Source organism: Schistocerca cancellata, chromosome 1 (genome assembly GCF_023864275.1).
Source record: "Schistocerca cancellata isolate TAMUIC-IGC-003103 chromosome 1, iqSchCanc2.1, whole genome shotgun sequence".
In the NCBI taxonomy this organism is placed as follows: Eukaryota; Metazoa; Arthropoda; class Insecta; order Orthoptera; family Acrididae; genus Schistocerca; species Schistocerca cancellata.
The window spans coordinates 861,808,739-861,832,658 of NC_064626.1; the positions used below are offsets into that span (position 1 = coordinate 861,808,739).

The window sequence follows — 23,920 nt, forward strand, 5'->3', positions numbered from 1 at the left end:
GTCGCACCTCGTATGCAAGAAACCTCGTATTTACTTGTTTCGATTCTTGAAAAGGTTTGTAAAATTTAAACTTCCTGGCAGATTAAAACTGTGTGCCCGACCGAGACTCGAACTCGGGACCTTTGCCTTTTGCAGGCAAGTGCTCTACCATCTTTTTTTGTTTTTTTTTTTTTTAAATCTCATTTTTGTTCGTTTTCGTTCGTTGTATCTGCTCTGGGCGGACGTCGAAAGACACCCGTTTCAGTTCGTTGTTGATACATTAACTCAGTTTTTTTATTACAGAGGGCAGCTAGCCCTCTGACCGAACACGCTGAGCTACCGTGCCAGCTATACCATCTGAGCTACCGAAGCACGACTCACGCCCGGTACTCACAGCTTTACTTCTGCAAGTACTTCTGGCAGAAGTAAAGCTGTGAGTACCGGGCGTGAGTCGTGCTTCGGTAGCTCAGATGGTAGAGCACTTGCCCGCGAAAGGCAAAGGTCCCGAGTTCGAGTCTCAGTCGGGCACACAGTTTTAATCTGCCAGGAAGTTTCATATCTGCGCACACTCCGCTGCAGAGTGAAAATCTCATTCTGGTTTGTAAAATTGTTAACATTATATTTTGCTGACTCAAGCACTTGTGTGTAAAAGTTGCTTCACCCAAAAAAATTATTTGATGTTTGTGTGGGATTAGTGGGGGTAAGGGGGGAGGTGACAAGTTAAAACTCTGCACCGGGTGCCAAGCTACCGAGCCTCGTCCCGTGATAGGACGGCTCAGGATTGGAGTGGGCTGCCTGTAGCTGCCGCGACTTACCGACGAGCGGCAGGAAGCGCCAGGCGTTTCCGACGAGCGGCAGCGCGCGCGGCCCCGGGATCTGCGCGAAGGGCCGCGCGCCGCCGCCCAGCTGCGCGCTCGCCGCCCCCGCCGCCCCCACCACCGCCTGCGCTGACGCTCTGGAGGTCATGCCGACGCGCCGAGACGCTCGCAGGCACAACCCGGCTCTGCCGACGAGTACAGCCGCCTCGCTAGGCTGCGTCCTTCCTTCACTCACGTGGCACTTATCCTGTGGAGAAACGGTGAACACTGTCGTTAAAAGTATCACTGACTGGTTTTCTGCGAATGGTCTCACCCTCAAATTTAAAAAGACGTAACGTATTCAGTTCTGTATATCTACCGGTAAGATTCCAATGATAACACATGACAATGAAATAATAAATAGGGTAGAATCATCAAGATTCTTAGGTATCCTTACTGATGTCAACTTAAACTGAAAAAAGCGCTTTTTGGAATTCCTAAAACAACTTTGTTCAGCCACATTTGCACTTAGAATCATTGCAAATCTTGGGGAGAGACAAACCCGGCAAATTACATATTTTGCATATGTCAATAATGTCATAATGGGATAATGTTCTGAGGTAACTCATATTTTAGAAAGAAAGTCTTCATTGCTCGAATATATGCTGTAAGAATAATATGTGGTGCTCATCCGCGATCATCTTGTAGACATCTGTTTAAGTAGTTGGTCATTCTGACTATTGAATCACAGTATATTTATTCCCTCATGAAGTTTGTTGTAAATAATCCACTACAGTTCAAAGGAACAATGATGTACATAATTACAATATCAGAAGGAAAAATGACATTCATTGGTCTATGTTGAGATTGTTTTTAGCACCAAAAGGGGTGCACAAAGCTGCATCAAAACTTTTTGATCACTTACGCAATGATTTAGAATGACTGACAGACAGGAAAATAAAATTCGAAAACGAACTGAAAAAGTTTCATCTTGACAACTCCTTCTATTCCGTAGAAGAATTTCTATCATTGTAAAACATGGTCTGTAGGATTTACTGCCTGCTGTATGTAACTAGGCTGTTTAGGTTTTTATGTTGGTAACGCCACGTAGCGCTCTGTATGAAAATCACTGGCTATGCTGTGTGCAGTCTATGGCTGGTTGGCATTGTTGAAATATTCTGTATTGTAGTGTTGGGCAGTTGGATGTGAACAGCGCGTAGTGTTGCGCAGCTGGAGGTGAACCGCCAGCAGTGGTGGATGTGGGGAGCGAGATGGTGGAGCTTTGAGAGCGGATGATCTGGATGTGTGTCCATCAGAGAGAGTAAATTTGTAAGACTGGATGTCATGAACTGATATATATATTATGACTTTTGAACACTATTAAGGTAAATACATTGTTTGTTCTCTATCAAAATAATTAATTTGTTAACTATGCCTATCAGTAGTTAGTGCCTTCAGTAGTTAGAATCTTTTATTTAGCTGGCAGCATTGGGGCTCGCTGTATTACAGTAGTTCAAGTAATGAAGATTTTTGTGAGGTAGCCTAAGTGATTCATGAAAGGTATAGGTTATTGTTAGTCAGGGCCACTCTTTTGTAGGGATTATTGAAAGTCAGATTGCGTTGCGCTAAAAATATTGTGTGTCAGTTTAGTGATGATCAGAATAAGTAATGCGAGAAATGTCTAAGTACGTTCAGTTTTGCTCAGCTGTTTGAAAATCAAATAACGTAAGGGGTTTACCAGCACAGTAATTCATTAATTTTTCTAAGAGGACGTTTCATATGTCGACCCTCAGCATAGGATTCTTCACTGGAATCTTCTGATTTTGTCTTGTAGTTTGTGTAATTAGTGTAGCTATTGTTTATTGCTAGAGGGTAATTGTAGCGAGAATTTTGTTTGTAGTTGTAGTTTTTCATTTTTGTACAGTAAAACAGTCGTGGCATGCATGTAGATTTGCACCAAGTATTTCGCAGCTGTGCTTGCAATTAACGAGATATTATTTTCAGTGCTATGCTAATGTGTTTTCTTGTTTTTGATCTTCAAATTGTGCTTTTCTTGTTACCGTGTGAAATACGTGATAATTATGGCGTGTGAAAAACGTAATACTAGGCTCCAAAGTAAACTGAGAAATGACAGTGAAGACGAAAGCAGTGTGTTAGCGCCACCGTGTAATGAATTAACTAATGCTCAACATAGTAACTTGGTAATTGTGCATAGGGGAATGGATCAGGCAATAAATAATCGTGTAGACAATGAAACAGCTAGTGAAGGGGATAGTATTGTCGATCGGTCGGTCGGTAACAGCTCGCCACAGGGATCCGAAACGACAGGACACAATTTTGCAAATACTTTAGATTCAGGTTTTGCGTCGTTACCCGTTTCTCAATCAAGTCAAGACACATTTTCTGCTTTTCAAAATGCGAATATTGGCTTTTCAAATGCAATGTCGAATAGCACTGAGGAACATGTTTCAGACACCAGTGCATTGTTATTACAATTAATGCAACAAATGGGACAAAAGCTTCAAACGTTAGACACAACAATGGAACAAAATCAGAGACAAACACAGCAACAGTTAGACAAGATGGAACAAAATCAGAGACAAACACAGCAACAGCTTCAAAAGTTAGACTCAATGGAACAAACAGGTGAAGGTTTAACTGCTGAGTTACTTAACATCGAATCTAAATGTCGAAAAGTCGGTAATGACGTAAAAACATAACATTTGTGAGCATTTTCAATCTATTTTTTCACGTCATGAAAATGCATTACAGAATCACGAAGCAGCCATAAAAGAACTGCAAACTATTGTTTATGAAAACCACGAGACCTTGGGGGCTCAAATTGACACAAACCGATTCGGTTAAGCAACTTGCAAAAACTCAGGAAAACGTAAAGGACAAAGTACATACTCTGAAAATTGGTTCATAAAGACACATGGAGGAAATTAGTTCATTATCAGAGAAAGTAATCGAGCTTTCGGATCAGCTAAATAATTTATCTACAAAGGTATATGATGATCTGAATGACACAAGACCGGTAGCCTTCACTGACACAGAAGAGTAAGAACAAATTAGAAAATTCAAACAAAATCAAAATCAAATCAATACACAGTACAAAAGAGAAATCGGGGAAGTACAAGATCAGTTGGCACAGATAATACAAGAATTACATATTTCAGAGGACACTCGCGCTCTAATACAGGAAGAGGAACATATAAATACGGAACAGCCACAAAATAATAACACAAGGCACTTTGGAAATTATGAAAGAAATCGGCAAGGTGCACCGAATTTTGAGATGGAACCGCCAACACGACGTAACAATGACCAATATGCGACTCGCCGACACGATGACTTTGACTACACGTAAATTCAAAACATTTAAGAATTCTGGCAACGACATTCATCCATAAGCGTGGCTCCATCAATTCTCTCATTGTTTTCCTCCCAACTGGTCATTGGAGCACAGATTAGAATTTATGTGTGGCTACTTAGAGAATGAACCAGCTGTAAGAAAGCGATCGATCATTCACGATTGTCACAGTGAAGGAGAATTTTATCATGCCTTCCCCTCAGCATATTGGTTTCAAGCTACACAAGACCGAGTAAAACATAGCATCATAATGATGAAACATTTCGAACAATCTGAATTTTCCAGTCTTGTGAAATATTTTGAAGACATGTTGCACAAGAATCAGTACCTGTCAAACCCATACAGCCCCTCAGAACTCATCCACATTTGCTTAATCAAATTGCCTGATCATTTATGGCATATTATTTTGGTAGGACGTTGCAAAGACGACATTGAAGCTTTTCAGGGACTCTTACAACAATTGGAAATTGACACTGACAATCGCAGGACGCGAAAACAGGAACGCAACAATTAAAGATCACATCCGTTACAATTCCACGATGAATGAAATAATAACTGGACAAGACAAGGCTATTCTTACAACACAAATCGTGAACAAGACAGACACCACCCGTATGACAACCGTTGGCAGAGTAGTAATAATTACAGAGAAAGATCACCTCTCCACATTAATGACTATGACAGAGACAATCAGAGAAACAGACAATACGGGAACCAAAATAATTATTATCGAGGGAGACAGAATAACTTCAGATGCAACGGTCCACCGCACAGTTCCGATTCCGGGAGAAATTCTCCACCACATGACCGACAAACAAGAAACTATGCAAACTACTGACAAAAGGACAGACCTGAATTTCATCAGAACTGGCGGGATTCAAACAGGGCAGGGCCCTCTCGACAAGGTGAATTTGTAGAAGTTAGGTCTCCTAATCCTAATAACGACGCTCACCAACAAAGAAACAGACAATGACTCACACCACAGGCAGCCACGTGCGCAGGCTGGCCTTGAGAAAAATAACATAAGCTACCCTTGAGAAACAATGTATACCGCATGATAATTGCGTTCAAGCTGAAACTCTGAGTACTAGGAAGAGTAATGGATTGCACCACATTTCACATGTAAAGCCGTTTATTGAGAGATAATCTGTTTTTTAACTTAGTCGTTGCCATAAAACTTTTCACTTCACATTACTAGTACACTTTGACACGCTTAGAAACTGTTAACATGTAACAATGTTTTGAAGTTAACTAGCCAGTCTAGAACCTAGGCAACATATTTAGCCAGTAATTACGAATGCATTTTTGTAGTGAACAGACAACACAGCTTTATTGTGTGTGTACATTCTTACTTGTTAGTTGCACGATTACGTAACGACTATAAGGCTTACATACTTAGAACATATACCGGTACTGTTAATGACATTGTAATGCAACATTTTGGTTTACTTGAAAATACATTATGGATTTAAAGTACTTTCTGAGAGATACCACATGACACAGTGGTTAGTTTATTTGACAGCTACATGATTATATCACGACGCTACTAATGAGTGACACAATTTATATTATTGCTTTTGCCCTGTATCTGTTTCATATCTGCACAGTTTTTCTGAATTCTTCTGGAAAGTAAAACATGTTTTAGTAGTAACTTCTGTGGTATAACTACAATGAGACAGCCTTTTTCGTAGCACAACAATATGTTACAGTGTAGTACTTTCTTGATCACAGTACTGTACATAATTACTATGATATCTATATGCATAGCATTTCGCTTTTGTTTATTACGAGGCAAGTACATTGGCTTCCACAGAACTTTGCTTACGAACGACGATAATTACGACACTTGCCGTATTTTTTTACCCTTAAATAATGACAGAGATTATGTTACAACAAGACGCACAGTTTAGCGCTGCAGTACACGTATTTGAGTGATTAATTTTGTACTGAAAACATTTATTTTTTAAAGATTTTTTAATTACAAAGGTTTTCCGTGATTCACTTAATTTAATTTTGTACTGAAAACATTTATTTTTTAAAGATTTTTTAATTACAAAGGTTTTCCGTGATACACTTAATTCCATTGCTGTAATCTGTAACACCTGAGTGTATAATTACATTAATCCTCAGGGGGGTACATGTTTACTTTGTGTACCATGTGTTTGGCAAGCACAAGGATCCCTAGCTAATATGGTATTTGCTTATACAACTTTACACATCAGTACCATATTTCTCCAACACAGAATTACACAGCTATCTGATTATTTAACAGAGAAACAAACATTTGTTTTTACTACATCAGTGACACATGTTTACGCAATTACACAGTTGGATAACTTCACACTTACGTAATTGTGTTTTGTCTGTACTTTGTGAACTGTTCATATTTTTTTTTGGAACCATTGTGACACTATGAGGTCTTTTAATGATGTATTTGGTATGGGATCATGACTTTTAAAGTATGTTTGATGTAGATGACACTATTGAAATGAGCAGAGAATTCTTTTTAGGTTTTGAAATTATTGCAGAAAGCAACAACATTTTGAGATTTCACTGAGGTCTTATGATGTTATTATTATGATGATGATGTGTATTATGCTGTTGAGGTATGTTTATGATCAATAAGCTGATTCTATATGAGAATTTTGATTATGCTACATATTTATTATGATGAAATATTGAAGAAATGTCGATGAATGTGTATATGTGTAATAAGGTAAGGACTAATGAGTAGAGGTTAAGGACTATGATTTGTGGAAAAGGATGTTGGAAACCAAGAATCATACTTCAAGAGTTATGAAATGTGTGTACATGTGTGAATGTATCACAATGCCGGCGAAAATTTTTTGGACACTGTTATATTTATAGGATTTTGTTTCTACACATTTGTAACGCAAATTCTCGACGTGTGAAATTTTTTTTATGAGACTGTCACTGTAGCGCAAACTGCTGTCGTAAATATTTCGGTAAGAAAGCTAAGTGACCTTGACGTAATGCATTGTGGACGCCCAGCTGTGCCATTCGCCTGAAGAAAAAGCCATATGGTGGAGAAAAAAGAGGCCATTAACCTTGATATTGACATTCCCTTGTAGAAAGCATCGCAAATGTGACACTTTCTGGTATTTACTGAAATGACAAATGAAACGATGAGAAACATTTCACAGCTATTGTCTTGCTAGCTGAGATATTTCTTATTGCCTTATGAAATGCCATATGGCTAGTGAATGACATTTCACGCCTTGCTTTATGTATATATTTGCTCATTTTGTTTAACATCTAGTTTATAGTTGCACTGCAGCATTGGTTAAAATAAAATTTAATAGATGTACTAATATCACTATTTTCTATCTACAGACCCAGTAAAGAATAATTCTATTATCTACTTTCTTTAAAAAAAAAAGGGAACACAAATAGACATTTCCCTTCACAGGAATTGCATAAATAATTTGGTAACTTTTTTTGCAGAGTAAGTTTTTGTGATGCATCACTCTAGTGTTAAGATCTGACATAGGTATTAGACATGTACTATCTTTACTGTGATATTTTTTCTGCTTGAACTTTGTCATGTTTAGGTATAAGTTATTGCATTTGTTGCTGCTGTTTGTCAGGCATTGTCCTACTGAATTTCACCTTGTGTTAAGCCAGTTTTACTACTGATTAATTTTTCTTGTTTGCTGCACATTGCCTTATATTAGTTGTAATATTGCATTTGCTTTGCTAATTTAGATATACTGCTGCTTGCTTTGCCAATTTGCCTTTTTTGTCATTCATGTTTGTGTTAATTGTTTTGTGCTGCTGCATAGCCTCATCCCTTAGTTTATGCATCTAAGCTCAGTAGATTTAAGTTACCTCAAGAGGGGGTAGACTATATAAGAAACTAACTATGAAGAATAGGGAAAGAATGCATTGAGAATTTATATGAAAAGGATTTGGGCAAAAATGAGTATTGTACAATGAGATATATTTATTTTGAAAGAGGATATGAACAAAGCAGTAGGGTTTAAGGACAACAGACTTAGATACGATTTTTTTTTTTGGCAGGAGCAAATGTTGAAATAAGAGGGAAGATCTATGTAATGAAGTTTTGGGTTGGACTACAGTACGAGACGTCTCACTGAAAACAAACCCTGTCCTTTCCTTTTGTGTTATTCCGCTATGTGTTTGTATACCCTTGTGTATTTGTGTTGTTCCTGTCTGGATATGTTTATCTGATAAGAGATATGTTGTAGAATTTTTTCTAATACTATGTTATTTACTTTATAAAGATGTTTATACGTTATTAATTCTGTTCTGTTTCAATGATCATGTGTGAAATTAATGTTTCGAAAACTATTTTCATTATTTTATTTATTTACTTATGGCATAATTCCTGTAACACTGATGTATCTGTTTATTTCTATTCTTTTGTAAAGCCTGTACTACTACAAATGTTATCTGTGTTGTTATGTTCTTTAATGTTGTATATTGTACCTTTGTAATTGTATTCTTATGTTGTAAGTTTATAATTGTATAGACACCAGTTCTTCAAAATAAGTTGCATTTCACAGCACACGGTTTTGTTTGTCATAGTACACGCAGAATATGCGAGAAAAAAAGGGGACTGTTAGCACTTGCACGTGTGTTGATAATTCAGCAAGGAACTGGTTAACAGCATTGCTGGTTCTAAGGACAATTCTAAAAACTTTGTGAGTGCACAAGTGGTGGTTTATGAACTTGCTATATTGTCCACAAGACTCTTAGATGGTGATTGTGCACCTGCACAGTCGCAATAGATGGCTGCCGGCCATCTCTACGAGGACTGCAGTGGGTCTGCACCTTTGATGACCCACCAATACCATTATTTCTACCAGGCCTGCAGTGGGTCTGCACCTCTGGTGGCCCACCAATACCATAATCTCTACCAGGCCTAAGGTGGGTCTGCTCTGTGATGACCAACCTACCAATATTCTTCAACTTCGACTGACTCCGCTGTGGGTTTGCTCTGTTGTGGTCCATTACCTGTCTGCATGTCAACAGTTAGCACTATCTTTCTGTTGGAAGGACAACACTACTTCTTCAAGACTGCATGGAAATCCACTACTTCCGTGTGCATTTTCTTTTACTGCTCAGAATTTTGTGCATAAAATGGTAATTAATATTGTGATGAATGATCAGGACTGTCTTTATGGACTGCGAGAAAATCTTTGCTTTTGACCAACAGTGTATCAATAAGTGTGTGCATTTGATATCTTTGTTATTGTAATTATGAAACATTTTTTTCAAATCTTTATTGGCCACTGCACAAAACAATTTGTAAAAATTTTGTGGGGAGCATGGGGGCTATGTAAGTAGGCTGTTTAGGTTTTTATGTTGGTAACGCCATGTAGCGCTCTGTATGAAAATCACTGGCTATGCTGTGTGCAGTCTATGGCTGGTTGGCATTGTTGAAATATTCTGTATTGTAGTGTTGGGCAGTTGGATGTGAACAGCGCGTAGTGTTGCGCAGCTGGAGGTGAACCGCCAGCAGTGGTGGATGTGGGGAGCGAGATGGTGGAGCTTTGAGAGCGGATGATCTGGATGTGTGTCCATCAGAGAGAGTAAATTTGTAAGACTGGATGTCATGAACTGATATATATATTATGACTTTTGAACATTATTAAGGTAAATACATTGTTTGTTCTCTATCAAAATAATTAATTTGTTAACTATGCCTATCAGTAGTTAGTGCCTTCAGTAGTTAGAATCTTTTATTTAGCTGGCAGCATTGGGGCTCGCTGTATTACAGTAGTTCAAGTAATGAAGATTTTTGTGAGGTAGCCTAAGTGATTCATGAAAGGTATAGGTTATTGTTAGTCAGGGCCATTCTTTTGTAGGGATTATTGAAAGTCAGATTGCGTTGCGCTAAAAATATTGTGTGTCAGTTTAAAGATGATCAGAATAAGTAAAGCGAGAAATGTCTGAGTACGTTCAGTTTTGCTCAGCTGTTTGAAAATCAAATAACGTAAGGGGTTTACCAGCACAGTAATTCATTAATTTTTCTAAGAGGACGTTTCACATACAGGTGCATGGCGGAGGTGTCCAGTGACCAAACGAATGGACATTTGTGGCTTAAGTTTGTCGCGAGCAGCAGGTACAAAGAAATATTCCTGCTGGGCAAGTAGTCGGCTCTTGTCCACAACCGCATGGGACAAGTCCCAGTGGTGGCCGTCACAACATCCTCTGGGTTGTTGAATAGTGAACTAATACTCAGCATGTGTTTGGCAACCCTCGTGGTCGTGTGTGTTGTGATTATTCTCTGAATTTTACTTGGATATTTGAGAAGATTCAATATGATAGATGTTTGCACTGGGTGGTTATTCCCTTGATGTAAATTGATCGGTTGATTGCTTGGTGACAGACCCTCTGACCTCTTGAGCGTTTGGTACAGTGAGTGTGTGGATGCCAGGTGTTGGACATGCAGCTACCAGCACGGCTGGAGCTGGTGCAGCTCTCTCCCGGATGGTGCGAGCACAGCTACCCACCTATTGGCAGCCAGTGTGTGGATCAAGATTGTGAGTGTGTGTATGTTCAGAAGGAATTAACTAGCAATACACGACCTCTGGCCTAGGGTGCTGCGTGTGGACATTGGAACATAAGCACTTGGGATGTATGGGTCTTTCAGTGATCTCTGACGTCTAACCGTGGCGACTACAACTATGGAATGGAATGTGGTTTAAGTGTGTGATTTTTACTGCTTCTGAATACAGTCCAGTGGACTCTGTTTTGCATTGGAAAGGTGGAAGTTGTATTCGTTGTTGTTACTGTACTGTCATGTGGTAGACCCTTCCTCTTCCTCCCATCTTTGTCCTGGTGTAGCTGAGAGACCAACTTAGGGATCACACAGTGCTTTAAAAACCCAATTGCAACATCAAATACCCGAATAATCAATTTATTTTTGCATGTAGTGGTATTGCATGAACACACAACAGTCCAACCCCTCTGCAGATTGTTTAAGGACAATAGCATGCAACTGTTTTGAAACCTGTAATTTTCAGCTACCTCCAGCATATGGACTTCCTACCAAATGAGCTAACTGTGCCAGTGTCCACCAATAGGAGGCAAGGGTAATAAAGTATCGAAGAGGGAAGAGTAGGCTTTGGAAACCAAGCAGTTGCAGAATCAAATCCCACCAAATATTCCAGCCCTTTTATCCACCTATAGAAAGGCAGGGAAAACCATCCCACACAGAGGGTATCGAGTTAATTAATTAGTCACTCAAGCTGATAGAGTGAGGGAATATTTCCAAGACGTCCACAGCCTTGCATTTTCTGAAGGGCTGGGGATTTGCCAGATGTCTGCTGCTTTTTTCAGGACAAAGGAGGGGTTAGTATGGCACTTGACAGACGCTACCTACTCCTTGTCGAATGTCTTAGTTCCATCTGCTACAGGTTTCTATAGCAGTAGAAGTGTGAGAACGAAGGGATATACCGACTACCAGCGCCTTGTCTGCATTAGCTATGAGGGAGGGGGGAAGGGAGGGGGATGGAATCGAAGACAGGTTGGGACGGCATTTTTGTCTATGTGTTTTTGCAGACATTGGTTCACATAAACGGGAAGTAACCACTTGAGACAGAGAGAGAGAGAGAGGGGGGGGGATATATAGAGTCAGGAAGTGAGTCTGGTATAAAATTTCAAAGTCATGCTGCTTCCTGATGCTTTATTTTCGGAGGATTAGCGGTGTCCAGCTGCTGCAGAGGTCCCTGACCAGTGGCATGCATGGTGTGATGTGATCGGCCTGGCAGTCTGATATGATTGCTCCACCAGATATGTTTAGCGCGATCTGTGACAGCGTAATTACTTGTGATGAGTGTAGCACTACAGTATTCCTTACATGATCAGAACAAAAAATCATCTCACTTGTTTAATATTCCATAATGCCTAGCAACCACAAAGTTTTTAAATAAACATTATTCCACACACTGCAGTCAATTTCCTGACAAATTATTTAAATAAATAAATAAATAAACTATATCCTGTACTCTGCTTTGTATCCCATAAATTACGTAAATAAACGGTAGTCCACACATTGGCTACCCTAACACAAATTTTTTAACATAGAACAGGGTAGGTTCGGGATACGATCAGGATAGATCTCGTAGGTGGATCCACTGCAGTGTAATTATGTAATTAGGACATGTAGTTACTGAATGTGAGCTTTTCCCACCAAATGAAAGAGAGATCCCTCCCCTGCAAATTGAATTTTATAAATAAATAATATATCCTCAGTTGTGTAATTGACTTTGATTTCAATTTCGTATCGTGAGATACTTCCTTTCCAGCAGAGGTTGAGTCTTTCTCCCACCAGGTTCGATATGGGGGAGGGGAGAGGTGGAGTGGGGTAGGGGAGGGGTGGAGTGGTGTAGGCGAGGGGAGTACTTGGGGATTTCTCAGAGGGTAAGGGGATAATTAATTTATCAATTTAATTAATTTTTCAAGGAATTTGATATGAAAAGTGTGCTTGTATCGGCGAATGAGAAGGGGAGGTTTGGGGATTTTACAGAGGGCTGAGGGAGTGCAAGGTTGAGGGGAGAAGGTTGAAGATTTCTCAGAAGAATGGGGTCATAAATCAACCCGTAGGGGGTCATAAATCAATTAGCATAACAATAGCTTAAGGGGAGTAGGAGGGAGCTATAAATCAATCAAGGTTGCCCTGAAGTAGGCAAACTACAATGTGGTGATTAAATGCTGAACCTAAACTGCACTTAGTAAAATTGCAGTCAAGTATTAAATAGTTTATATTTTTATCAAATTTTAAGTTTGTATATTATCACTGTGCAACAATGAAAATGTGAATCGAATGAAAATAGCCATTTCCTATCAATTCAAATGTGCTGATCGTGAATATCACACAGACAATTCAAAATTAGCTCTAGTTTCCACTTACACTCTTTTATTATGGTGAGATAATTATATATGGATTTTTATGTTAAGTTTAAAATCAAATATTATAATGGTTTGTCAAAGTCATAATAACTAGTAACAATGGATTATATTATTGTCCCTGGTCTTACTTGTATGCAAATTTTTGGATATGAACATTTTGATACCAAATTTAGTGATCTTTTTGTCTCCCTCAACTCCAGTGACTTTATTAGTGCATGTAATAATTTTTGCACATTTGTTTCCAGATTACCTACCAGTTGTTCAAGTTGACTGCTACTGAAGCGAACAAAAATGCCATGAGTTTGTGTTAACAGTGCTGACACATTTTGCTATGAGTGTGGGGAAGTGACATTTGCTTCACAAAAGCAGTAAATAATTCAATTGATAAAAAAAGCTTACAGTTGTTATTTGGGTGAGAAATAGGTGATCAGGATAGACCCTGGGCTCCACATGTGACTGTAACACTTTTGCCAGTAACCTTAGGAATTGGATGCATGGGAAAGGAAGTTCAACGCTCTTTGCAGTGCCCATGATCTGCCGTGAGCCAATTAACCATGTCAGTGACTCCTACATTTGTATGGTTTCTCCTATCGAGCTGGGAATATCTAAGAAGAAGAAGCGGACAGTGATCTATCCTAACATTCCATCTGCCATACGTCTAGTTTTTACATGGGGAAGGATTGCCAATACCGTAATCACCGACAGAGCACGAGATTACTTCTGATGGGGATTCTGAATGTCCTGAACGACGTACATCACAAGATCCAGAGTATCTTCGAAATATATCATCCACAGATGGTCCACAAAAATTGTCTCAAAATGAGTTAAGTGATCTCATTAGAGATTTGGAGCTCTCTAAAGCTAAGGTAGAGATTTTAGCATCAAGATTGCAGCAGCACAATTTTCTGGAAAGCAATGTAAATGTTTCATTCTACCGCAAAAGAGAGCAACAATTCACTCCTTTTTTTAACATTCAAGATAATCTTGTGGCATGTGTAGACATAAATGGTCTTATGAAGGCTCTCAGAATTATTTTCAGCCCTGATGGGTGGAGACTATTTATTGATTCGTCAAAGTTGCGCTTAAAAGCGGTGCTTTTACATATTCATAATGAACTTCCTTCTATTCCTGTTAGGCATAGTGTGCATATGAAAAAGTCATACCAAAACTTGAAAATTTTACTAGAAACCATCAAGTATAATGACTCTCAATGGCAGATTTGTGTTGACTTGAAAGTGGTTACACTGCTATTAGGAATGCAGTTAGGGTATACTAAATGTTGCTGCTCTCTCTGTGAAGGGGTAACAGAGCTCGTGCATCTCATTACAGTAAACATGAATAGCCCACCAGAAAATCTCTTCAACCTGGTATAAAGAACATTAAGAGTGAACCTCTAGTAGACCCTAAAAAGAATCTGCTCCCACCCTTTCACATCAAATTGGGTTTCATGAAAAGCTTTGTTAAGCGACTGAACAAAGATGGTGACACATTTAAGTCCTTAAGGCAAAAATTCCCTTACTTAAGTGATGCCACAGTAAAGGACGGCATCTTTGTAGGCCCACAGATTCGAGGGCTTTTTAGAGACCATACTTTTGATGGTATCATACAAGGTGATGAGAAGCACGCATGGGAATGTTTTAAGACAGTATGTTTACAGTTCTTAGGGACCAAACGTGAAATAAATTACAAGGTGATTGTAGATAACATGTTGTCATCTTATGAAAAACTTGGTTGCAACATGTCATTGAAAATGCATTTCTTACATAGTTATCTTGACTTCTTCCCCAAAGATTCAGGTGCAGTAAGTGATGAACGTGGGGAGCGATTTCATATAGATATTGCCAGATTTGAAAAGTATGCCAGAAAGTGGAGCTCTATTATTTTAGCAGATTACTGCTGGGTTGTCATAAGGGATGTTTCTAAGTATTTGTATAAATGTAAAGCCAAACGAAAACGGTCATCTTCTGAATTTATCTCTGAACAAAATATGTATCTGTATATACTGTACATATGGATATTTAACATTTGTAATCCTTTATATACATCTGTGACCAGTTCATTTGTATATTTCCTTTTCTGCTTTACATAGTTCTGGTACAAAGTAGACTTACAAAGTATTTTCATTCATGTAATATTATCTTCATTGTTTTCTTAATATTATACTTTTGCGCTTTGAGAATGGCATTGAAATTTATCAATGAATAACAGATAATATAATTCAAGTAATTATTTACTTAAAATTTGTTGTGCTGAATCTTGGAACATGAATGCATATTTAGTTAGTGAGTTATTTATGCAAAAATGTAGATTTTAGAGCTAAATATTTATGAAGATGATGATTTTGTATCATTTTGTATTGGAATAAAAATAACTGACTGAAAATCATGCAATTAACACACTTTCACTTCAAATTTATTGTTTAGTGTTATTTGAGATACAGTCATTTTTAAAAATTCTGTAATAAAATTTTTAAATTTTTTGAACTCTCTATAGTATCACTTTTCTCCATTCCTGGTATTTCTGTTTTATGCTTTATTAATAACGATTGATGTTTCAAGTATTACCCATAAACCTTGTGACCAGACAACAGATTTTTACTGCAGTCTGTTAACCTAGTAATCACCTCTCAATGAGTCAGTAGTAGTAGCGTACCGACAGCTGCAAATAGCAATTATAAGCAGCGAGTCTACATTCAGTAAAACACCCAGAAGCACATTGTTTATCTTCTTCTCTATAATTATATTAAGGGTGAAGAAAAAAATGCCACACTTGTAATCTTCATGTGATTCCTCCTCCAAATTCAAGGCAAAAGCTTATCTAGGGAAATCGAATTGGTTACGTTTTGAAAACACATTTATAAAAACGAGGAGCTGGCAACACTGTCAAATCGAGCATCGTATCAGAATGTACAGAGCAACATGTATCATTCCATAGAATGAAATTTTCACTCTACAGCGGAGTGTGTGCTGATATGAAACTTCCTGGCAGATTAAAACTGTGTGCCGGACCGAGACTCGAACTCGAGACCTTTGCCTTTCGCGGGCAAGTGCTCTACCGACTGACTACCCAAGCACGACGGGGCGTGAGTCGTGCTTGGGTAGCTCAGTCGGTAGAGCACTTGCCCGCGAAAGGCAAAGGTCTCGAGTTCGAGTCTCGGTCCGTCACACAGTTTTAATCTGCCAGGAAGTTTCATATCAGCGCACACTCCCCTGTAGAGTGAAAATTTCATTCTAGAAACATCCCCCAGGCTATGGCTAAGCCATGTCTCCGCAATATCCTTTCTTTCAGGAGTGCTAGTTCTGCAAGGTTCGCAGGAGAGCTTCTGTAAAGTTTGGAAGGTAGGAGACGAGGTACTGGCAGAAGTAAAGCTGTGAGGACGGGGCGTGAGTCGTGCTTGGGTAGCTCAGTTGGTAGAACACTTGCCCGCGAAAGGCAAAGGTCCCGAGTTCGAGTCTCGGTCCAGCATACAGTTTTAATCAGCCAGGAAGTTTCATATCAGCACACACTCCGTTGTAGAGTGACAATTTCATTCTAGAAACATCCCCCAGGGTGTGGCTAAGCCATGTCTCCGCAATATCCTTTCTTTCAGGAGTGCTAGTTCTGCAAGGTTCGCAGGAGAGCTTCTGTAAAGTTTGGAAGGTAGGAGACGAGATACTGGCAGAAGTAAAGCTGTGAGGACGGGGCATGAGTCGTGCTTGGGTAGCTCAGTTGGTAGAGCACTTGCTCGCGAAAGGCAAAGGTCCCGAGTTCGAGTCTCGGTCTGGCACACAGTTTTAATCCGCCAGGAAGTTTCATGTATCATTCCACACTACCATACCAGCTGTCGTAGTTCACTGAATAGACAGCTGAAGCATCACGCCCACATCCACCAAGGAGCTAATATTCGAATCCCTGTTAGGTTAATTTTTTTATTTTTTAGTCTTGGTACATGACACTAGCCTATCACATGACAGCTGAATGCATTATACTGCAAGCATGTTTCTACTAACAGCAAAGAGCAAAACTATAGCTGGTCCTATCAAGTTCTTGTTGGGTGGCTTCCCGGTGGCATACACAAGTGACAAATACGTCATTACGTCTTTGGTGCTGGGTGCATCCGATAGCCAAGCTGCTGCTGCTGCTGCTGCCCGTGGTACTCCCAGAGGCACCTTTTCGATAAGGATGTTTTTTGTCACCCGGAACAACGCCTTTGGGAAACGAATAACCTTCATACAAATGTAATAGACAGAGGTCATCCAAGGACTACATGGACTCAACGAACAGAGGACGCCTGTTTGAAGTCATTCACCAATCACCTCGGCAAAGTACCAGTGATGCTGCAAGGCAGTTCCTGATATCTCGAAGATTTGTTGTTCAAGTGTTGCAGATGAATAACTGCATCCATATCATTCCACATTAATTCAACACCAGCGGCCAGAAGACTGCATTCACGAATACAGTTTTGTGAATAGCTTTTCCACCAAGTGAAATGAAACTAACATTTTAAAAATAACTTGATATGGAAGACGACAAGAATGGGCAGTCAAGGGCAGAGATACTTAACTGTAACCATGAAATTCCATCGTGTGACACAGCCGTGGCAGGTAGGGTAAATGGGAATGGAAAAAAAGGACAGTGCGGTATCAGTGCTGCCCCCGCCAGGAGCATGAAACAACATGCACTTCAAAAATGGTTCAAATGGCTCTGAGCACTATGGGACTCAACTGCTGTGGTCATCAGTCCACTAGAACTTAGAACTGATTAAACCTAACTAACCTAAGGACATCACACACATCCATGCCCGAGGCAGGATTCGAACCTGCGACCGTAGCAGCAGCGCAGCTCTGGACTGGAGCGCCTAGAACCACACGACCACCGCGGCCGGCACATGAACTTCGACAGCAGTCGAGCCAACCACAACAGACACATTCCAGCTGAGCGGGGTTCGCGCAAAATCCCACAGGCTTAACTGGTAAAATAAGCGCAGCAGAGTGCACGCTGTTCAGTCACCGAATGCTCATTCTGTAGAAGGGTCCAAAGATCGAGACACGATTTGTCCCTGACTCCTTAAAGGTAAGTGACTGTCAGTTCTTTGACCTAGACTGTCGTGTGAGTCTTGGATGCAGAGAAACACGCGTTCTCCAGGCGAATGAAAGCGTATGGTTCGACAACACATGGAGGGATGCGGAGGAAACAGGCGACCATTTGCTGCCCCAGTGTCCAGACTTCACGAGCGTCAGAGTAGGTCAGGCGATGGGTGTCATCGTCCACCGAGAGACAGGAATAGCATAAAGGAGTGTCCATTAAATCGATCTCATGTAAACGCTGGTTAGTGGCTAATTTTCCACAGGCGACGTGATACCATGTCGCTCGGACTCATGTTGGTAGGACGGTTGATGAAGATTGCGCCACACCACCGTCCACCTCAAAAGGTTCAAATGGCTCTGAGCAGTATGGGACTCAACTGCTGAGGTCATTAGTCCCCTAGAACTTAGAACTAGTTAAACCTAACTAACCTAAGGACATCACAAACATCCATGCCCGAGGCAGGATTCGAACCTGCGACCGTAGCGGTCTTGCGGTACTGTCCACCTCGTTAATGGATACTTGATCTCAACGTTGTTACGAGGTACGCCACACAGTAACTGAATGTAGAAATCCATAGGACGTGGGATGCCAGGGGAGGCCAGTGCAGACATAGCTAAGGTCCACAAGAAGGATAGGCAGATGCGAAAAATGAGGCGCAACATATCCTACTGATACCAGTGGGGAGGTGGAGGCTGGCCTACAAAGATCCAAGAGGTGTTGCGTGAGTGAGTTCCCTGTCCGAGACCACCGTTTGTTCATGGTGTTCAGATATAAGGCCGCCGCATTACATTGAACGTTGGTATTCACGTCCCCCACATTTCCAGGGAAGGTGATGATGCTGTTTGGTTTGTGGGGCGCTCAACTGTGCGGTCATCAGCACCCATGCAATGTCTCAGTATTTACACAGTCTAATTTTTTTGACAATCCGGTCTAGCCACTGTTACGAATGATGATGATGAAATAATGATGAAATGACGAGGACAACACAAATACCCACTCCCCAGACAGAGAAAATTTCCAACACGGTCGGGAATCGAACGTGGGACCCCGTGATCCAGATGCAGCAACGCTAGCCACTAGACCACGAGCTGCGGACTTCCAGGGAAGGGTGAGCGTGTCATATTTGATCTTAAAAATGTTACCAGTTGTCACGAAGTAGCCCAACGCGACCTGCAGGCTGTGACCAATTGATGGCGTCATCGGAAGGACCTGTGCTAGGTGCGCGTTCTTGGAAACTACATGCACGTTCAGATATTCCACTTTTTGCAAAGCATCAAGGCAATGGAGGTGATGTATCTTGGAAGGCGCACCAGAAGTCTTCTGCTGCGGTGCAACAGATGGTGTACATAAAGATGATGTCAAAGTATCAGAAGTACTGGACACAAGATAGAGGCGCCAGTTCTTCTCGAATGAGTCCATGGCCAATTGGCATCGCCATGGCCTTGGCAACACCAAAGCACTGCCTGTCGCGTCGCCGTACGTGGAGATCAGATCAAGTGCCCGTGTGCTCTCTTCCCAGTGATGGACCAACAGTAAAAGATCATCTGCATACGCTTGACAGCGGAACGTGTATTGCTGCAGGGCGAATCCCGACAACTGCGTCACAAGACTCCCAATAAGTGGCTCCAAGGCGAGAACATAGAGGAACATCGATAGCGGGCATACCTGATGTAAGGTATGACGGATCAGTGCCAGCCCAGCAATATGACTGTTAACCTGGACAAGGAAGTGGGCGCTGGTCTAGAGACATCGTAGAGTACCAGTGAAGGGAAATCCATCGGCTCCATGACAGCAATGAGGTAACCATATCGCACCTGGACAAAAGCACTGTCAAAATAGATGGCCACCAATGCTGCACGGGTACTGCACATAGCTGCTAGAGCAGTCATGTCTTGATTTTCAAAAGTGGTCATCTCGGCGTTGATGGTTTCACCTGGCGTCACTTGTCATGTGGATATTATATTCAGAAGGAGCCAACGACATCGTGTCGCCAAGATACGTGCAAATATCTTATAGTCGGCAAAAAGTGAGGTTAGGGGACGGTAATAGGCAACTGTATTCCTCTGTGATGGCTTGTGAATTGGGATGATAATGCCTTCAACAAATGGCAGTGGAGCTGTGGTGGCTGCCGACAACAGTTGATGAAACATCGCAGTCAGCATTGGCGCCACCAAATCCTGGAATGCCCAGTAAAATTCCACAGGAAGACCATCCATCCTATGCGACTTGTTTGGAGCATCCTTCGCTGTCGCATCCTTAACGTTATCACAGTTGAAGTCCTCCATCAGTGTTTCCACTTCGATGCCTAGTGATGTGGGTCAAAAACGCCTCCAAATCATGAACGTCATATTGTTTGTACTGGTAGATGTGGCTAAAATGTTTCAAAAAGCCAGCCACAATACCAGCCTGGTTGGTGGCCCGTTGCCCCCCACTAATGACAAGCTCCAAGACCAAATGTTGCCGGTGGTGCTTCCTTTCAATCACAATCTGGTGCATTGAGGAGTCTCCCTGCCAAGCCATATCTTGACAGTGAGACCTGAGGACCACTGCCTGCAATCTGCGATGGGTCAGCGCAAATATGTGAGCCTTTATTCTGTTATGATTCAACTGAATAACTGGAGAGGGTGGTTTCATATCAAGGTCACGAAGCATAGTGAAGCAGAAGTCTGTTGTATGGCAGTTCCGTGCAGACACTTCCCTACCAAACTGCATCAAGACTCGCCGGATCGCAGGCTTGGTGCAGCCCAGCCAACGAGCCATCATTGTCATATATACTGGACACCGGCGTTCGCACACTGTCCAAACCTCCGCTACACGCTGCCAGCAGTCAGGATTGGTAAGGTGTGTGGTGTTTAATTTATATGGCACACGACAGCACCACACCACCTTCTGTGCGAGGAGGATGGCGCCGACGTATGCACAGTGGTTCAAAAAATGTTCAGATGTATGTGAAATCTTATGGGGCTTAACTGCTAAGGTCATCAGTCCCTAAGCTTACACACAACCTAAATTATCCTAAGCACAAACACACACACCCATGCCCGAGGGAGGACTCGAATCTCCGCCGGGACCAGCCGCACAGTCCATTACTGCAGCGCCTCAGGCTGCGCTGCTATGCACAGTTGTCTGAGAACGCCAAGGGGCAACGCTAAGCATCGATAAGACCCTGGAAGACGTAAATCGAGGCGACTCGCAGAGTGACCTGTCTGATATGTATAATCTTGTGCATCACCATGGCGAATCTCCCACGTGTCATGCAGGGAAAGGTCTCGGACGATAAAGCGCTTTCCCTGGCAGGAGTTGAAGTGTTGTTGTTGGTCGTTGCAATGTAAAACACAACTGAAGTCACCACCAAGCAGACAAAGTTCATAGCTTTGTTGTTGTTGTTGGTTGGTTTGGGGAAGGAGACCAGACAGCGTGGTCATCGGTCTCATCGGATTAGGGAAGGATTGGGAAGGAAGTCGGCCGTGCCCTTTCAGAGGAACCATCCCGGCATTTGCCTGGAGTGATTTAGGGAAATCACGGAAAACCTAAATCAGGATGGCCGGACGCGGGATTGAACCGTCGTCCTCCCGAATGCGAGTCCAGTGTCTAACCACTGCGCCACCCCGCTCGGTAAAGTTCATAGCGGCCAAGAAAGGGCGGAGTGGTCTTCTCAGAGTAAAATTTAGCTCTGTCCCTTCTATGGCCAGAGCCGGGCGGGGCATACGTATATACACTATTGGCCATTAAAATTGCTACACCAAGAAGAAATGCAGATGATAAATAGGTATTCATTCGACAAATATATTGTACTAGAACTGACATGTGATTACATTTTCACGCAATTTGGGTGCATAGATCCTGAGAAATCAGTACCCAGAACAACCACCTCTGGTCGTAATAACGGCCTTGATGCGCCTGGACATTGTGTCAAACAGAGCTTGGATGACGTGTACAGGTACAGCTGCTCATGCAGCTTCAACACAATACCACAGTTCATCAAGAGTAGTGACTGGCGTATTGTGACGAGCCAGTTGCTCGGCCACCATTGACCAGACGTTTTCAATTGGTGAGAGACCTCGGAATGTGCTGGCCAGGGCAGCAGTCGAACATTTTCTGTATTCAGAAAGGCCCGTACAAGAGCTGCAACATTCGGTCGTGCATTATCCTGCTGAAATGTAGGGTTTTGCAGGGATCGAATGAAGGGTAGAGCCATGGGTCGTAACACATCTGAAATGTAACGTCCACTGTTCAAAGTGCCGTCAATGCGAACAAGAGGTGACCGAGAAGTTTAACCAATGGCACCCCATACCATCACCCTGGGTGATACGCCAGTGTAGCGATGACGAATACACACTTCCAATGTGCGTTCACCGCGATGTCGCCAAACACGGATGCGACCATCATGGTGCCGTAAACATAACCTGGATTCATGCAAAAAAAAAATGGCGTTTTGCCATTCGTGCACCCAGGTTCGTCGTTGAGTACACCATTGCAGGCGCTCCTGTCTGTGATGCAGCGTCAAGGGTAACCGCAGCCATGGTCTCCGAACTGATAGTCCATGCTGCTGCAAACGTCGTCGAAATGTTCGTGCAGATGGTTGTTGTCTTGCAAACGTCCCCACCTGTTGACTCAGGGATCGATACGTGGCTGCACGATCCTTTACAGCGATGTGGATAAGATCCCTGTGATCTCGACATCTAGTGATACGAGACCGTTGGGATCCAGCACGGCGTTCCGTATTACCTTCCTGAAACCACCGATTCCATATTCTGCTAACAGTTATTGGATCTCGACCAACGCGAGCAGCAATGTCGCGATACGATAAACCGCAATCGCGATAGCCTATAATCCGAACTTTATCATAGTTGGAAACGTGATGGTACGCATTTCTCCTACTTACACGAGGCATCACAACAACGTTTCACCAGGCAACGCCGGTCAACTGCTGTTTGTGTATGAGAAATCGGTTGGAGACTTTCCTCTTGTCAGCACATTGTAGGTGTCGCCACCGGCGCCAACCTTGTGTGAATGCTCTGAAAAGCTAATCATTTGCATATCACAGCATCTTCTTCCTGTCGGTTAAATTTCGCGTCTGTAGCACGTCATCTTCGTGGTGCAGCAATTTTAATGGCCTGTAGTGTACAATGGGAGTGCCCATAATGGCAAATGCCATATCCCTCGCAAATGGCAGGTACATGAGGTCTTCAACTGATACGCCCTCACGAACGCCACTCTGCGTCCAAGGTCGTCACCAGGAGAGGCGTAAGAGGAGTAATCGGCCACATCCGGCAGGGTGGCGAAATGCATCTCCTGGAGCAGCGTGACGTCAATGTCGGAAGGCCAAATCATTTCCCGCAGAAGGTGAAGGTACTATGTTGTTACGATTGAAGCTGTGGCCCGCCATGTGGAGGAATCTCGCCGGTAGCCAACAGAAGGGTCAGCCGACAGCGCCGCTCGCAGGGTGTCCCTGGAATCCACAGCTGCTGTCGCAGGCACGCGCGCGGGGTCCGATGCGGCCTCGACGACGTCGCTCCATGCCGATGTCGTCGGCGCCTCAGATTTGTCCATACTATCCATCGCAAGCACTGCCTGTGGTGGCAGCAGAACAGCCGACCCGCCTGTGGGGCGGAGTTTATCCAGATCTTCAGTTAGCGCAGGCTTCGCTCTTGTCACTGCTTGACCGTCTCAAAGTAACATCGCAGTCCTCATCATCTTCAGATGTCACCGAGGTGTCATCAGGGCTATCGGTCACTGAATCACGGATGGAATGTGAGGCGTCCCGGTCAGAGGTCGTGCAACACCGCTGCTTGAGCTTCTT

The 23,920-nt window shown here is 42.2% G+C and overlaps 1 protein-coding gene across 1 annotated transcript in view; it reads right to left on the reverse strand.

Annotated features, from left to right (window-relative positions):
• The window catches only part of LOC126108212 (probable cytochrome P450 49a1), a 145,801-nt gene extending 122,122 nt beyond the window's left edge, over window positions 1-23,679 (reverse strand). Inside the window, exons 1-2 of the mRNA XM_049913478.1 lie at window positions 23,485-23,679; window positions 795-885 (exon numbers count right to left, since the gene is read on the reverse strand). Of these exons, the coding sequence (XP_049769435.1) occupies window positions 795-885; window positions 23,485-23,679 (286 nt within the window). The remainder of the gene's footprint in view (window positions 1-794; window positions 886-23,484) is intronic.
• Window positions 23,680-23,920: the final 241 nt, after the last annotated feature.